Source organism: Cyprinodon variegatus, unplaced genomic scaffold (genome assembly GCF_000732505.1).
Source record: "Cyprinodon variegatus isolate N-32 unplaced genomic scaffold, C_variegatus-1.0 Scaffold741, whole genome shotgun sequence".
In the NCBI taxonomy this organism is placed as follows: domain Eukaryota; kingdom Metazoa; phylum Chordata; class Actinopteri; order Cyprinodontiformes; family Cyprinodontidae; genus Cyprinodon; species Cyprinodon variegatus.
In genome coordinates this window covers 214,086-231,814 of record NW_015151194.1, presented here as the reverse complement: position 1 = coordinate 231,814, position 17,729 = coordinate 214,086, and the positions used below count along the sequence as shown (strand labels likewise).

The window sequence follows — 17,729 nt, the reverse complement described above, 5'->3', positions numbered from 1 at the left end:
AAAAGATTAAATAGCCTTTTTTTTAAGTAGCGTACTTAAGATATGTTTCTGTTGAATACGAATCTCAGATTTCCGACATGTGTCACCCCCAATAGTAAACATATTCCTACGCCCTTGGTGTTCGCTGTTAAAGGTTTGGAAGTACAGTAGGACCAAAAACAGAGCTTTTAACCTAATCGTTTTCACAATATGATGTTCCCAATGGAAAATCCTAAAATAGATCATTTTTACCAATTCAACCTTTTAAACAAGTGCATTCCTGTGCCTGATAGCAAACAGTCTTAAAAGGAGCAGCTCTTTGTTAAGCTTCATAAAACAGGTGTCAAAAGATGGGTTGATGCGCAGGCTTGTGTGCTTTTCCTGGCCTGCTTTGCAATTTAGTTTAATGCCTCCTAAAGCTGCTTTTCAAAAGCAACCTTAATGCCTATAATAGAAGTCTACAATGATGGAGGAAGCAGCCAAAATCACAGTGTAATGCAAAGGGCCTACATGTTAATTTTACAACCACCAGGTCATAGTTATTTATGTTTGAACTAAGTGCACTAAGCGATACTTTTTATCAGCTTGTTAAAAGGGGACTAAAGTAATATGACATAATTAAAAGGTTTCAGAAAATAAAAGAATCAGAGCCGCCACAAAGTTATTTACTTGACAGAACAGAAATAAAACATCTCGTCTCACACAAATACAGCTTATGCAATGATATTAGCATCATAAGCAGCAACATGGTCCATGCAGACTTGCACAAAAAAGGCCGACTAAAAGAAAGAGAGGTCAATTGATTTTAAGGGTCTGCTTCCGAACATCAAAGCGAATACACACTAACTTCAAGCTGAAGAATTCAAAAAATAAAATATGCCTTAATTTTTCAATCTATCTTGACAAACTCCAAGTTATCTTAATATCCAATAGGAAGAAACACAAAGCGCAACGTTGGAGACGAGCTTGAAAAGAAGAGGCAGGCATCTCATTAGGACAAAAAAAACTGAAAGAGGCAAGGAGAGCGAAGAGCAGGAGGAAGAGGAGGCACCTGTGCGCTGCGCCAGCGCTCCTCCCAGTGCTGCTTCTCCAGCTGTGTGTGCTCCACAGTCAGCTTGAGGCTGGACAGCTGGGTCATGAGCGACTGGTAACACACATGGAGAGAGTAAGAGATGGAGAGCTAGAGAGAGGACAACAGGAAGAGGGGGTTCACAGGTGGGGGGGGGGAGCAAATTACAGAAAGGAGTTAATAAAGGAGAAAAGAGGAAAGAGTGAAAAAAGGAAGGGAGCACTGTGAGCGCAGAAAAGCAAAATGTTAGACTGTTTAGTTCTTAATTTCTCTGTTCAACAGCAAAACCATTTACTAAAAAAAGTGTTAGAAAATATGAATCATTCATTAGATTTAAACAAATGATAACCTGTGATGAATGGAAATAATTTGTTTGCAAAGAGCGGACATTGTTACCAGCTTTCTTTATTAGAGGCAGTTATTAGGCATCCAAGAGTCAGTCAAAATGATAAGTATTCCTAAAATGATTAAAATGACATTCTCCATTGGATCAATGGATCAAATGTTCCCTATTCCATAACAATGTATGCAGAGTTCTCAGTACATTTTAATTTTTTCTTTTTTTTAAGTTTAATTTGATGCTTATGCTTTTTACAAAATGTGATAAAAACATTTTGTGAATTCATTTCAGCCCTTTGGTCGTATCAGGCTTTAAATATGGATACTAGAATGAATCCCTGCCATAACTTCCCATTATAAAGGGATCCAGGATTATTTGTCCCAATAGATCTTATTTCAGAAACATCCATTTCTGATGTAAATATCATAAAAATACTGTATAGCTGTTTAGTTTTTTGGGGAGCGATGTCCTAGTGGTTAGAGCACAGGGTTGCCAACTCCCTAAAAAAAAAAAAAGGGACACCTTTGACCCGATTGCCTTTGATTGAATTAGATGCATATTTGTGAATAAGATAAACACATGGAAAACAAATTATTATCCAGCAATTCACTTTATTACAAAATAAACTTTGCTGAATAAAATAAGTATCTTAAACATAAGCTTGTCCTGCTTGACTTCAAACTGTAAAAATGAATATTAAGTGCACATTTTTGGTGCAACAGCAAACTTGTGCAAACTTGTAAACATATTTATGCCTTAAATGCAAAGAATGTAGGCTACAGTTGTAAAACAGAAAAAAAATAATTTTGAGGATAAGGGGATTCTGGATCGATACATACGTATATGCCGTCAGCTCATTGGTCACCATGCAGGACAGGGGCCGGGAACAAGTTTACCGTAAGTCTTGTATCTAATGTGCCCTTGTTGTTCATTTTCCATTAGCTTTTTACTGACTATTTTTCTTACTCTCACGGTAATACGGGAGAAAGTGCGTCCTTTTCCACTAAAAACGGGACAGGTATTTATTTTTCTAAATACGGAACGATTACTTTTTTCAAGGTATGGTTGGCAACCCTATTAGAGCATTACGTTTGGTCCCGGAGGACTCCAGCGCTTGGGTCCCACCCTGGGTCCCTGAGCAAGACCCTTAACCCCAGACTGCTCCCCAGGCATCGCACAATGGCAGCCCACTGCTCCCCAAGGGGAGGGGTTAAATTATCGAATATATTTATAAATGTAATAAAAATATTGTCACACGGACATCCCCAAGTTGTTTACCCTGCAACGCATTAAATGACGTGGAAATGAAATATGCTAGGTTCTGTAGCGCTAGTTCCATCCAGCCAAAACATCGAAGAGTAACGTCAAAGTTTTAACTGGAAAGTGTTGAATTTGATGAATGAAATGAGTACGACCAAACGGAAGAGAGAAGTCGGAGAAAGCAGCTAGTGTTTGTGCGGCTGTTGCTACTAGATACTAACTCCGACGGAGAGCTATGCTACAAAGCGCTCCAGTTGCTAACTGAGGCTTTTTAAAGTTAGCATCAGGATCAAAACATTTTCTCTGATATAAGAACAATGAGTTACTGAATTATGCTTCGCTGTCAATTTAAATAGTCGTTCATTACGTTCCGATTCGATTGTTTTTTTCATGTTGGTGTTAGCTCTGGCTAATAGTAGACCGTAGATCACAAGCCAATCACATTTGTTTATTTTAACAGCTATCTTACATTTAACGGTTCATGAAAAAAAAAAACAAATGAAGCAATGTAGTATTGTCTGCATTAACACCCGTCAAACACATTAAGTTAAAAAAAGACTAATGTTAGCCTTCCTGTTTTTACTCTATAGGTTCCAGGAAAATCAGACCTAACGCATCATCAACCCAGCATGCATTGCACTGCTGAAAAATGGCGACCTCAATGAGTGAAACATTAAAAAAAAAAAAACGATGCAGAATTTTTAGAGTAATAATATTTTTCATTTATCATAAATTGCAATTTTTGCAGTAATAGGAGTAATCCAACATATTTAGGGCAACATTTATAACTAGCTTAGGATCCCTTTAAATCACAGTAACACCAAATCAAACTTTATCGAGTCAATGTCTTCTGCATCTACAGCGTGACATGATGTAATCACTGTATGCCCTGTGCTCATTTCCAAACAAATTATACATCTACCCATCACTTGTCTGCAAAATCAGACCATGTATATTTAGTAAACTAAGCTGAAACTTTCCCAAATTAGTTTCAAAATCATTCATTGTGAAAAGCTTTTAAGAAAAAAATGTACAAATGTTGCAAAATCTGCTGTGTTAATGATGTTAATTTACATTTAAAATGTTTCTTATATCTTCTCTAGAGGAAAGGTTTTACCATGAGGTTACTTTTAACGCATTTTCGATTGAAATGTTCCAATTATCATCCATTTCAAAAAATTAAGCATTTCCACCCTGAATTAAAAATTAGGAATTCATGCTCAGATCCATTTAAACATAAAAAAGTATAACTATGTGTATGCCTTAAGATGTTAATAAATAAACAATATATAGACCAGAGGAAAGGAAAAAAAATCCAATCTAACGCTTACAAAACTCATGTCTAAATGTTTATTTGCAGGACAGAAACATCCTGTGTGCCGTTTGTTCTTTGGAAATTTCTCTCCTTCAACACTTTCACAGTTTACTTCAGCCTACATTAGCCTCCTCTGTGATCTCTGATAAAGATATGATATAATGAGCCCATAAAAGACTCACAGCCAGCATCAGAAAGAGCGGACAGAGAACATCTGTTTCTTTTTCTGCAGCTGTTCCTGGTAAAACACAACCGATGACATGTGCATCCAGGCGCGAGCAGAGCTAATTCACTCCATGTACCTTGGTGGCTCTGAGCTTCCTTTCATACAGGCTCTTTTCTCCCTCCAGCTCCTGCACTTTGCTTGTCAGATGTTTGATTTCTTGAAGCAAATCCTGCAGACAAAACACATGCATCAGGCTTAACAGTAAGATCTACAAAATGATGCATGTTTTCTTTAGGTCCCACAATGAGCAGCAGTTTCTCATCAACAGTGTTGGGTTGGATACATGCCAACATATGAACTGGATCATATGTAAAGATCAGACTAATGTTCAGTCCGGTTATAAGAGTTCTCCAGGGCTGGAGAGTGCTCTGGTTAATATGGGGAAAACATAATCCTCCTGAAACAGACACCACAGCGTGCGGTTATCAGCAGCCAGGGAAAGCATAAACCCATAAAACATGACTGGAAGGCGTCCAGGTGGCACGTCTGCCAGCAGACGCTGTACGAGGGGAACCTTGAAAATGTATAATTATTGTTATATGACCCATCCACCTGGTCAAAGTAGGAGGAAGCAGACATAAACTTTGTTAGTAACCAGAATAATGATCATCATGCAAACAAACCAGATCAAATCCAATAAAAACCACAACATTGACCCCAAAACACTGATTTGAAGAGGCGAAGAGAAATTCATTTAAAAAAAATCTTCCAAATGTTTCTGGTATTTCCAGTTTAAAAGCAGAAAAAGATTCCTGAGGATCTAGCCTCAAAGAGTTAGAGCATCCTTTAGACATATTGGCAACCATGGTCAAAACATGCAGCAAGGGAATCCAATTTATGTTTTGCTTTTTTTGTTTTTACTGCAGAAGCGTAGTCTTTCATGGCAACATATCCAACCTTATTTTAAATAACATGTATTCAATCAGTAAAGCTATTCCATTCATAGCATCTTTATTTCTACATGCTGTAAATGCTATGTTCTAATCTGGCTTAACATCTTATCATTGGTTTGAACATTTTTTCATTCCAACAGATTTTTATTTCATAAATTGGTTGGAAGCTTAAATAGAAAATAAACCAATGAGGCCATGAATTCCAACCCAGTTTCTATAAAGTTTGGGAAAGAATCAGACCCAAAACATTATAGATTATCCACATAACCTCCCAGTTATCAGAATATTTTCTGAATAAGAAAGCTGAAAACTGCAACTGAAATTCAAATGCCTTTTTTTGTACTTCTGTCAGGAAGAAACTGACAAGCAAACAGACGATGGAGAGATTCTGTAAAACACATTTGGAATCTCAGAAATAAAACTAATAATATAATATTAATAAAGAAAACTGCAGGCAATGTTTATGATATTAAACCAAAACAAAGAAAATGAGAGAGTTCCATTAACGTGGCATACTTAAAAAAAAAAAGAAAAGAAAAACATCAGAAGAGCCTGCAAAAGGAGTAAATACGCGGGAGCGTAACAGGACGCAAGTGCAGCAAAGCGGCATGCATGGGCTACGCGTGTCACAGCTTTATTGCACTTGTGCACATTTACAAGTCTGCTGTATTTACTGTTAAAGAGACATGCAGTTTTCTTTGTCCTCCTTCAGTTAAAGAAAACTTTATGTTTTACGATATTTCCATTTTTTATATATAACCTGAGTGTTCTTATTTATCTTAAATTTTTTTGTAGCATTTAGAGATAATCTACCTATGTCAAGTGCTCAATAAATATTATTACCTATCATAATTATAATTTTCTAAATAATTCTCATCATTATTACCTCCATCTCCATGGCTTAGAAGCTCATCCTTCTTTTACAGCTACTCTGAAACTGAAAGTAAACTGCACACATCTGATCCTTTTAACAGGCAAAACCAAATAGGGTTGTTCAACTTAATATTTGTGCAGCAAGTTCTGTAGATCACCAAAATCACGGCAACTTATTGCACGTGCTAAAACAAAATTCTAAGTGCAGTTTAGTGAACCCTTCTTGGAATATCTGAAGAACAGGACCTAATTGTAGCTAAAGCTTTTAACCAGTGGTTAATATGATGCTTTAACATCATAGTTTTATTCAGGAGGACACAGCAAGTTTTTAATAACTATCTGAAAGATACTAGAGAGTTGCATCAAAGTACCTTTTATGCACTGTAGAACAAGTCATTATGTGGACAAAATGCACATTTTTGAAAAAAGTTCCTTGCTCCCTGATTAAAGAAATTCAAGTCTGATATTATGCTTCTTCAATAAATAATTTTTTGTATTTGACACATTTTGACCAAGAATACCAGTGTTTGTGGTGGGTGCTGCAAATGTCCCCATTTTAAAACCCCTAATGATTTGGCTCCTCAAATGAGTGATTGCATTTGGAAAATGAAATGCTTCCAGCAGAGCATCACCCCAACATCCTGCAAGAAACAAACTGTAGAGAATCCAAACACACACACAAAAGAGAGGTTGTTAGTTTGATTCTGTGGAACACTCCAAATACCAGCAGGGGGTTTGTGGACTGGTTAAAAGGGGAGAGAAGAAGAGAAGGAAGGATGGTGGACGTATCGTAAGAGGAGTTCATCCACCATCAGTTTCCGTACAGGCACAGTATGTCTCTCTCCACTGCGTTTCAGCGAAGCGCCGCTCGGGTTGGACCCGGCATTAGGGTCGCAGCCCTGAGCCGGGCCGCCACCCAGGTCCCCCTGCTGGGCTTCCTTCTCCTCGAGGGCTCGTTTCTCCTGGATGCGAGTGCTGATCTCTTCATGAAACTTGCACATCTGCTCCTGGAGCTCACTGATGAGATTTACCACACACTGGCAGGGATGGAGGAAAAAATTAGAGACCATGTCAAATGGAGAGATGGATGGAAGATTAAGGAGAAATAAATCAATACTATAAAGAGATTATAAAAACATCAAAAACCAAACCACTAGACTTAGTGATGCAGCTGTATTCTGCTTTTTGTACACATAAGTGTATACAAAAATAATTTTAGATTTAGCACAGCTCTCTAGGCTTTTTCATTTTTAAGTAAGTGGAGAAAATTAAATTTTATATTAAATGTATTTTTTTTTATATATATACTTCATTATATTCAGCTGTGTTTTACCTTTATGAGAGAAAAATTCTATTGCATGTTTTTATTTTTTTCCAATTATTTGACACTGGAATTATTTTTCGCTATGCAGGATGCTGTTGCTGTGCTCTTACTGAAATAAGTCTTTAAGGATTAAATGTTGAGCTGGAAAAAAAAAAAAACTTTAACTAAAGTGCAAATAGTATAAGTTAAGGGTAGAGATTAGGAAATATTTAATATTTAAACTATGGACATTTATTGAAAAACGATATGATATTAAAAAAAGTTTCAGTCAGCTTAAGTTATTTCTAATACCGTACTTATTTATCCATTGAGACTAGATTATTTGTCAACAGTTAAGGAGGGCAATAGCTAAAAATATGTTTTTCTGAAATTAATCAGTTATTGGCCAAAAAAAAAAGGCAAAAAGTAAATAGAAGAACTTAATCTTGTCTTTTATAAATAGAAAAAATGAACAAAGAACCAACAAAGCAATTATTCCTAAACTTAAAATTGATGGAATTCCGTGAATTAGCTCAACATTTATTTTTAAGAGATTAATCAAATATAATTTGCTATTAAGATACAGAGACATTAAATCAGTGGATAATGATATAATAAGGAAGGACTGTTTTATTGCATGCTTGGTTTTAAGGAGGTAGGCCTAAGTATACGACTGCTTAATTTATGTCTATGTTTTAACAAACAGATCTTATGAGAAGCGGTAGATTATACAAATTTTCCTTTTCTTGCTCCTTTCTTTCATAATAGCTTATTTGTACACATTAAACAGTTAAATATAACTTCAAAACAGAACTGATAAAATAATAAATAGTAATGAAGTATCAAAACCTTAACAAGAGTGTTTGTTTGTGCGAGATATCGATGATAGTGTGAGACACGGTGGTGGAGCAGGTCAAGCACACAATAAATAAATGCCTCCTCATAAATAAAGGCAATTAATTCCATAAAAATGGGGGAAAAAAATTTATTTATAAGTTAAAAGGGCACATTTAAAAATTAACATTGCAAACCCTACAGTCTAAAAGGGAAATTTATCTGCTTGGAGCAAACCTTTTCCTGCAAAGTTAAGATCATCAAGCGAGCTCTGTGAGACTAGATCAAGACAGGCATTGAGAGATGAATACAGAAGCAGTTAGGTACATAGTTGTTCTTCTATACAAATCATGTGAAGTCTTTTAGCAGCCTGTTTGCTTAACCTGGAAAATGCAGCATCAAACACAGCGCCTCATTCCCAGGCCTTCGACAGTCGGCAGCAAGTTTGTCTTTTGTGCTGGTGTGGTTTCCTGAGGTGAAAGTGTTTTACCCCCAGGAATGCTCAGAACGGATACCCATCATTCCTCCTGACAGCTCACTGGAGCCTGGCAGCTGTTACCGAGCACGCACACAACATACAACGCCGCCTTTAATGACAAAATGCACACAAGTGCTCCCATCTGTATAGAGCAAAAAAGGGCACGTACAGAAAGGAGTATGGCAAAAACGTCCTGGTTTATAAAACCATGCACACAAATAAAACCAAACACCTCTCCTTTATAGATCAGAGCTCTACCTCAAAGTTTGCCTCCAAGGATCGAACCTTTAGCTCTCTACATGCCCACATTCAGCCATGAATGCTGCACATTTTCACGCCAAGTTTGATTTTAATAGATCACAACATTTGCATGAAGGCGGTTTTGTTTGTTCACAAGCTTTATAAATGAGAACCCTGGTGACTCCATCACTATCTCTGCTCTATCAAGATATGAAAGGAGCAGAAATTTCAATTATTGTAATACCACAAACTTCCAGATGCATAGTTTAACATTCTCTTGTACTATGTTTGAGAAAACGTCTTTTACCTGTGCACCATTTTCAGAAGATATTTGATCATTTTTCACAAATGATTGAAGGTAAAACAGACTGGTAGCAAATGATGTGCTTCAAACAGCCTGTATTAAATTTAACATTTTACATCACACATCAGCTGTGTTTGGCTGCACACCTCTGATTCACAGTGCACAAGTAAGCCATCTACAATCTATACTATACAGTTTCCATTTTGTCTGTGCAGGGGGCAGGTCTGTGTGTATTTGTACGGTAAGTTATTTCTTTAATAATGATGAGAGTTAAAACCGATTTAAAAAAAATCTAGAGACCGATTTATTGGCTGGTCGATATTTTTCTTGTATCTGCATCAGCTGATCCATGCACGCTTTGGCCAATTCATTAGCGCATCCAGCAGCGATGCCTGGAGATCAGATGAAGCGCTTACCTGAGATTCCTTCCATTAACCATCATAAATGTTAGTTTTTGTTTAAATTTAGAATAGTTTAATATTTCTTAATCACTGTGCCCATTTTGCAATGCAAGTGGAGAACATTTATCAGCAGGACATTACTGATTGATGTCAAAATATTTTCAGCATCAGCCTTTAAATAATTGAATGGTTATTCTCTAAAAAAAAAAAAAAAAAAAAATCAAATACTGTGTCTTTCTAATTTTTTTTGTCTGCGTCTGTGTGGCAGCTACTGACTTTCAATTTAAATAACGTCTATACATCCAATCCATCCATCCATCTTCTTCAGCTTCAGTAGGGAGGCCCACGCTTGGGCCAGGTTCTCCGGGGGAACCCCAAGGTGCTCCCTGGCCAACTGAGAAACATAGTCCCTCCAGCGTGTCCTGGGTCTCCCCCTGGGCCTCCTCCCGGGACGTGCTAGGAACACCACACCAGGGAGACGTCCAGGAGGCATCCTAATCAGATGCCCGAGCCACCTCAACTGGCTCCTCTTGACATGGAGGAGCAGTGGCTCCACTCTGAGTCCTCCTCGGATTACTGAGATCCTCACACTATCTCTAAGGGAGAGGCCAGACACACTACGGAGAAAACTCATTTCAGCTTCTTGTATCCGGGATCTCGTTCTTTCAGTCATGGCCCAAAGCTCATGACCATAGATGAGGGTAGGAACGTAGATCGACCGGTAAATCGAAAGCTTTGCTTTTTGACTCAGCTCTCTCTTCATCACAACAGACCAGTACAGGGCACACTTCACAACAGACGCTGCACCAATCCGCCTAACGATCTCCCGGTCCATCTTCCCCTCATTCGTGAACTTCTATACAAAATAAAATCAAACTTTCCAACAAGCAAAAAAATACTCGTAACCAACAAAAATCTTTTCCCTTTCATCAGTGGATGAACACATCATCAGTCTGGTCAGTGACGTCCCTGAAACGCTCACTGGCCAAGCTAACAATCTATTCCTCTAAATACAAGCGTATCCAGGAAGTACTTTTAAAGGTACACTATGCAACCGGTGTTGATTTTCCAGTGAGGCTCCCCCCAGAGGGCGAAAGTAAAAGTGCACTGTCGTAAATATGCTCAGCTGTTCTCCTGGTTTCTCCGTCAAGCCAGGATCGGTTGTTTTGAGCTTAGCAGACAGGCGAACGCAGCGAATGACTAATGCTGCGTTCACACTGGACGTAGCTGGCGCGACAGAAGCAGCGAGTTTACATGCAAAGTCAATGGTTGACGCGCGTCAAGGCGCAGCAAAAGGTCCCGCAGCGCGTTTTGAGCTGCAGGCGCAGCACGTCTGAGCGGCTGCAGCAGCGCGTCGGGTGCGTTTAACGCAGGGAGAGAGACACAGCGCTGATGATCACTCCTCTTAAACAGTTTATTGACGCCTAAATTAACTTAAAATGCAGAAATCTGCCGGCAGAATATGCAGTTTGGATTATTTAGATGAAAAACACCTACCAGCTGCCGCGGTGAACCGCTGCTGATGAAGGGATCCATACTGTCGGCGCACCGCTGGTATGTGGGGGTCTGAGCGGCTCCGACAGAAAAAATATTGTAAGGCAGGATGATAATCTGAATGAACTGACTGCACTGATTACGTTTTCAGGTGTATTTTCTCACTTAAACACATATTAAAACTACTTTATTCCCACTGATCACAGCAAATATAGCTGCAAGGCAGAGAAAGGATAGTGAAGCTCCGCCCAATGCGCCTCAGACACACTTTTGCACCGCGCAGCCAGAGCAGCAAAGCTGCTTCAGCCGCGTGTCAGAACTAACTGGTACAAGCAGCAAAAATGAAGCAGCAGACGCAATTTTGCTGCTTTTGCTGCGTGAACGTAGCATAACTGCACAAAGATCGCCACTGTGCTAGCAACGAGAATGCTTTTAACTGGGGCGTGTAGCAGTTCTCGCCGTAAAGCAAGACTGACTCTCGCAAGACTTCTGAGCCTGTGGGTGCGGGTCGGTGCTCCTGCAATTGCAAGTGCAGTATTTCCCCTACAGACCACCAGGGCGGCCGAGAATACCTTTGTTCAACCTGAAATGACTCATTTAATCATCCATAACGTTATGGAACACATTAATTAACTGAAAAATGTTGCAGAGTGTGCCTTTAAATGGGGGAGTGCCGTGAAATTTTTATTGTTTTTTTTGGACAAAATACCTATGAGCCTATAGCCTTAATACAATAAAAATGAAAAAAATAATAATTAAACTGATTGAGATTCACTACTGTATTGTCAGTAGTACAGTTCAGTGTACAGTTCAGTGTATATGACAGCAGGGTGCCAAATGATGAGGTGCGCTCTGAGAGGACGAAACCGAAATGCGCTTCTGCTCCATATTTCCTTCTCTTTCTGTCATTAGACTCTGTAACTTTACTACTCTGCTGCGACAAGCGGGATACCTCTCTACTCAGCAACCACTAGCTTGCTCGACGTTGCCGTGACAACGTAACTTCAGTGAACTTGTGTTGATTGGGCCTCAAATTAATTAAATAAAAACCAACATACACGTAATAGTAATTTAAAAAAGGCAAAATAATTTCCCCAAATATTAATAAGAAATTTATGAATTGTGTAAAGTATTTAAAAAAAAAACTTTTTTTTTTTTTATCTCCCTCTCTCCAATAGGAGGTACTGCAGCACCCCTAGCATCCCCACTTCCTATGGCCATGAACACATCACACAGAAACCACGAAAACAATCTAAGTACTCTATGTGCTCATTAAAAAAAAGTGTTTTTTATTTTCTGATAAAGGTCTGAAAACTATTTCAATATCTACCAGAATAGGATGACAGACAAGAGGAAAGAGATAGAGATGATTAAACGTTATGACAGTTCTGATTCCTACAGGGATTCACTGCAGAATCAGACTGCAGACATTTTTATGCAAAATAATTTGTAATGCAAATATATGTTATGCTAACGGTAGCTTGTCTTGTAGGACAGGTTTCTTTGGCAAACATGTTTTCCATGCTGACCTTTTCCGTTTTAATCATTTTACCTCCCCCACTAGCTGCTACATCCTCTCTGTCTGCCATCACTGATGCTTATCACTTTCCATCCACATATCACTGGCCTCTGAGCATCTAAAAGGCTTCATCAAGCTTGTAGAGTAAAAACATCGTCATGCTCAAAGGCACACATGAGCGAGCCACAGGAGCAGTCTCAGGATCTGCTGAGCCAGTGGGGAGCAGCCAAGTGTCACGATGAACAAAATGAACACAAAGAAAGCAGCCAAGACAAATAAAGACTCAACAGATAACGGCGGGGTGGAATCATATGAGCATTATTATATGAGACCCACAAAGTTCTTAATAGGATTGTTTTTGCCTTCAGTGGAGCAGAAACTCCCTGCTAACCTGAGCAGAACCTCTGCTGACTGCACGCAACCTTCACTTTCTATAAATTAAACCTCAACAGGTTCGAATGCAGCTGCTGTGACGGTTTAGATGTCATAAAGTTTAAAAACATCTGTCATAATCTCCTAAATTATGGGATACAATCTTTTATCTAACCAGAAATAGTTCTACCAACTCACTGTAAAAAGTCTGACTGGTACAGAAAAGCAGTAGTAGTAAAAAAGTAAGTTTTACTATTAGTAAGTTAATTTACTAAAACTAAAGTTTTTTATGAATTGCACTCTACTTTTTTTTGTATAAATGGTATGAGGTAAGGTTGGACAATAACTAAGTATCAATATCGCATTTAGGGCAGCAACTAATGATTATTTTGCAAATCGATTAATCTTTCGATTAAATTTTTTGATTAATTAACTAACAATCGGATAGTCAAAGGTTCCTTGAAGAAGACTTTTTGTGTAATCAAACCAGGTGAAACTAACTCTTTACCACTTGAGGAGTTCTGGATGGAGCATATTGATCGACATAAAAGATTTTTTATCTTAAACGCAAAATCTTTACATATATATTTTTTTATAATTTTGGTATAATTACTAGTCTAAGTGGGTCACTCTGTCATTTAAAGCCACGTTTTAGAGTCTCTATACTCCAGTTAACAATTAATCTATTACTGAATTAGTTCATGATAATTTCAATAATGGATTCAATAAGGGTCAATTGATTAATTTGTTGATTATTTTTTTGTAGATTAATTATCGGATTGCCAAAGGCTCCTTAAAGAAGATTTTTGAACAAATCAAACCAGGTGAGACTAAAAGTTTTCCACTAGAGGAGTTCAGTATAGAGCTTATTTACAGAGAAAAACATTTTTTTTTTATCCTAAAGGCAAAATGTTTCTATATTTTTTCTACAGTTTTGGTACAAATACTCCTCTTAAGTGGGTCGCTCTGCCTGCTTAATGCATGTTTTAGAGTCTCTACATTCCAGTTAACGATTAATCTATTACTGAATTAGTTAACGATAATTTCAATAATCGATTAATCATAATTAATATGATACATTTTTTCAGCCCTAATAATTAAGTTTTAAAAATAATTTATTCTATAACGTGATGTGACCATTAAACTAGGGCTCCAACTAAAAATTTTTTTGTCAATTGATTAATTTGTTGATTATTTTTCTATTCAATTAATAATCGGATTGCTCTAAAGAAGACTTTTGAACAAATTAAACCAGGCGGGACTAAAAGTTTTCCATTTGAGGAGTTCAGTATAGAGCTTATTTACAGACAAAAACATTTTTTTTATCCTTAAGGCAAAATGTTTCTATATTTTTTCTACAGTTTTGGTACAAATACTCCTCTTAAGTGGGTCGTTCTGCCAGTTAAACGCATGTTTCAGAGTCTCTACACTACAGATAACTATTATTGGATTACTAAATTAGTTAATGATTTAAATAATCGATTAATAACAATTAATCAAATCAATTGTTTTAAACCTACTTTAAATGCATTTCTGGTGTTTTGATACTATATATATATTTTTTTTTTGTTTGAATGAGGAGAGCATTATTGGATGTGTGAAGTAATTAATGTAGTTTGAACTGAGCAGAGTCTACGATCACAGTATTTGCAACACACTGTCAGCGATAAGGCGACCAAATGTCATGTGTGAATTGATCCAGTTGTTTTAACTGAGCTAATTCTTGCCTTGATAAAGAGTTTATTATAAGCTAGATGTTTCAGACCTCATAGGGGATGTTTGCTTTGGACATTCAGAGCTAATTATGAGTTATTTGGCATATTTATTATAGTAATTTGTGAACACAGTCTTTGTGTGTCAGTCTTAAAAAAAAAAAATAAAGGAGATGACAGAAAAACAGTGAAAGAATTAACAATATCATTGACTGATAGATAACGAGGGAAAGATAATCCCCGTGTATTAAGAACATTTAATCGTATGAGGTTGTAGCGCCAAAATAAAAAACTTAGAGGTTTTCTTTTTACAATTATTTCTATAAAAAAGGAGAGTTAAATTCCCAGCAGCCAGGAGCTTGTTGATGGCTCCAAAAGGAAAAGGTTTAGAAGCACCTTATAAAAAAAAATAAAAGTCCAACCAAGTTAAGTTCATTTCAATAAGGCCGCTGAATAATTACAGTCCATTGAAATGCAAAAAAATAAAATAAAATTAGTGCCCAGTAGTTTGTTCCACTTTTCAACATTTTAGGAAACGAATGAAAAACAATAATAATTCCAATCGATAAAAACGAAACAGATCAAATAAAACAATAAATATAGCATGTATGGGTTAATGCCCATTACTGTAAACACACAACCAATCTGTAGACTTTAGAGCTGTAGATTCCAGATGTGACTTTTCTATTTTTGCTTTTTTTTTATCCTTTTTCTTTCACTCCACTGTAACTGGCGGAAAAACACCAAACTTCTATAACAAACAAAGACTCTGTTCACATTAAGCCCTGATTTTCACACTCCTCCTTCCTGAGGCCATCACTTATCAACCAACAGGTGGGTATCACAGAGACGTAAGGGGATTAAACACTCTCTAACACATTATAGAAGCTTTGATTCCTTTCAGCAGTTGCCTCCTGGACAACAGAAAACCAAACGATCCAAAAAGGGCTAAAAACAAATAACAGAAAGGAATTTAAAATCAATTCATACTTTTAGCAAGTTAAATTTTTGATAACTTTGACTAGTAACACTTCCGGTCTCAAAAAGAAACCTCCTGCAGTGGAAAGACACTCATTCTTGCATTACTGACTCTGGCAATCTGCTTAGAATTAATTCAGCTGCAATCTCCCCAAAGCTGGATTTCTCTGGTGACTCAGAAGTTTGATCTGCAACCAAAAAACGCTACAGTATAATAAGTAGATGACATACATTAAAATGAAGCACGCCTCGATGCCCCAAAGCTATACCACACATATCTGCAATATTAGTAATGAAGTCATAAAATTAAAGAAAAGACAAACCATCATGAGAAAATTGTCAAAATCTTTGTCAAGGCTTTTCAAAAAAAATGAGCAACAGCTTATCTTTTTTAAGTTTTTTTCAAAAGCCGATCATTTTTGCTTAATTGAACTTATAAGATAATGTGTTTCTAGGAGATACGTTTGACTAAAGCAGGATAAGTTTGCTGACATTCCATACCTCAGCTTTGTTGTTCTTTGTGTCGGCGGCATCCTGTGGGTTTGTGTTGGTTCGCGTCTCCTCCATGGTGACCAGCTTCAGTTTCAGGTAGGACACTTCGTCCATCAGATCCAGCTTCTGAGTCTCCAGAGAAGTCCTGCTCATCAGCTCCTGAACATAAACAACATTAAAAAATGTACTTTTTGACTTTAGTTGTACATTTAAATGCGAAACACTGGTGTTGATTTTGCAGGAGCCAGAAATGCAAAACATAGCTGAGTCTTACATGCAGGGATTGAGAAACTCCACTCAGCACAATGTTTTTCCCACAGTAAGAGAACACTGGCTGGGGAGCTAAAGACCCCACAAAGCTAAATATACATGCTCTCGTGAACACACAGGCTAGCTGCAGACTATTAATATCGCTGTCCTTTATTGGTCGATAGAAGGGGAAAAAAGCATGTCTGAAAAAGAGGCAGATAAGTGATGTAAACTCCTCTGAGTATAAAAAAATTCTCTGGTTTTATGACTCAGCTTTCAATTCCTCATCCAACTTACTTCCGATTCTGTTTCTTGTTTTTTTATAATCCATACTTGAGAAGCAATGCACTGATGATCTTCTGAATCTCATCTTTTTCTTTTGGTAACTAGGATAGAAGTTCTGGTATGAAATCACTGATTGTTTACGTCTACATTTTCATTAGGTAGACATTCAAATATATATTTTTCTTCTTAAGATTAGGTCAGAACAACCTAATATCAATTCGGATAAGAGTATAAAACAAGTAGATCCTCATGACTGACTAACTTGAATAATAATATATTTATATATTTACCCCACACGCAGTTTCCAGTTCCATTTTGTAATAATTTATAGAATGGTTTTTAATTAACGCACCATTAAGGGTACGCCTTCAGTTCACAGAGTGATCAGTAAATGAGGTGGAATGTGGGTGTAATGTCTTGCCAGAAGACATTTTAGAAAGATGTACATAAAATCCTGTCTTTAATATTAGACATTTCTAATGCACGTGTAATACTCTGTTAGATCAATGATCAATAAATGACTTATGCTCAGAATAGTCTTGTTCAATGGAATACAAAGATTGTTTTCTCTTTGTAAAGCCACTACAAGAACAGGATTGAAACAGGCAACACATTTTTATTGTTGTCTTTGGAAAATTATACTTCTGACTTGGCAAAGTTTTTACACTGGATGCCCTTTCTGGTGCAACTGGGTTTAAAACAGGGCTGTTCCCTTCATTCTAATCAAAAACTTTAACCACTTCTCCATGGGGTTGATAATGGGTTAAATTTCAACCATCACATAATGGGTACAGACATCCAATATCCAGTTAGAGGAAGTAGTATGTTGTACTGAAACAAAGGAGCTCAGAGTAATGAAAGAGAAACCACTGTTCCAAATAGTGTCCAGGTTTGGCTGTGCTGGTTGCTGGGAGACCAAAGTAAGTATCGAAGTTTTAGGCTGCAGTTTGCATGCAGAATGGGAAGAGCAAGCACAGCTATGGCATTCTTCAGTGAGAAAGAAAAAAAGCAGGCATATAAGTAGCAGATACAGGCGTTAAAGGAATAGTACACCCAAAACATGATTAGCCTTCATTTTCTACTCGCCCCCATGCTGAACAACACTCTGGAGTA

At 37.3% G+C, this 17,729-nt stretch overlaps 1 protein-coding gene across 1 annotated transcript in view; it reads right to left on the bottom strand.

The window, feature by feature from the left end:
* The window catches only part of LOC107098030 (liprin-beta-2-like), a 128,060-nt gene that overhangs the window by 28,397 nt on the left and 81,934 nt on the right, over positions 1–17,729 (bottom strand). The window contains exons 5-7 of the mRNA XM_015395456.1: positions 16,092–16,241; positions 6,780–6,992; positions 4,266–4,358 (exon numbers count right to left, since the gene is read on the bottom strand). Of these exons, the coding sequence (XP_015250942.1) occupies positions 4,266–4,358; positions 6,780–6,992; positions 16,092–16,241 (456 nt within the window). The remainder of the gene's footprint in view (positions 1–4,265; positions 4,359–6,779; positions 6,993–16,091; positions 16,242–17,729) is intronic.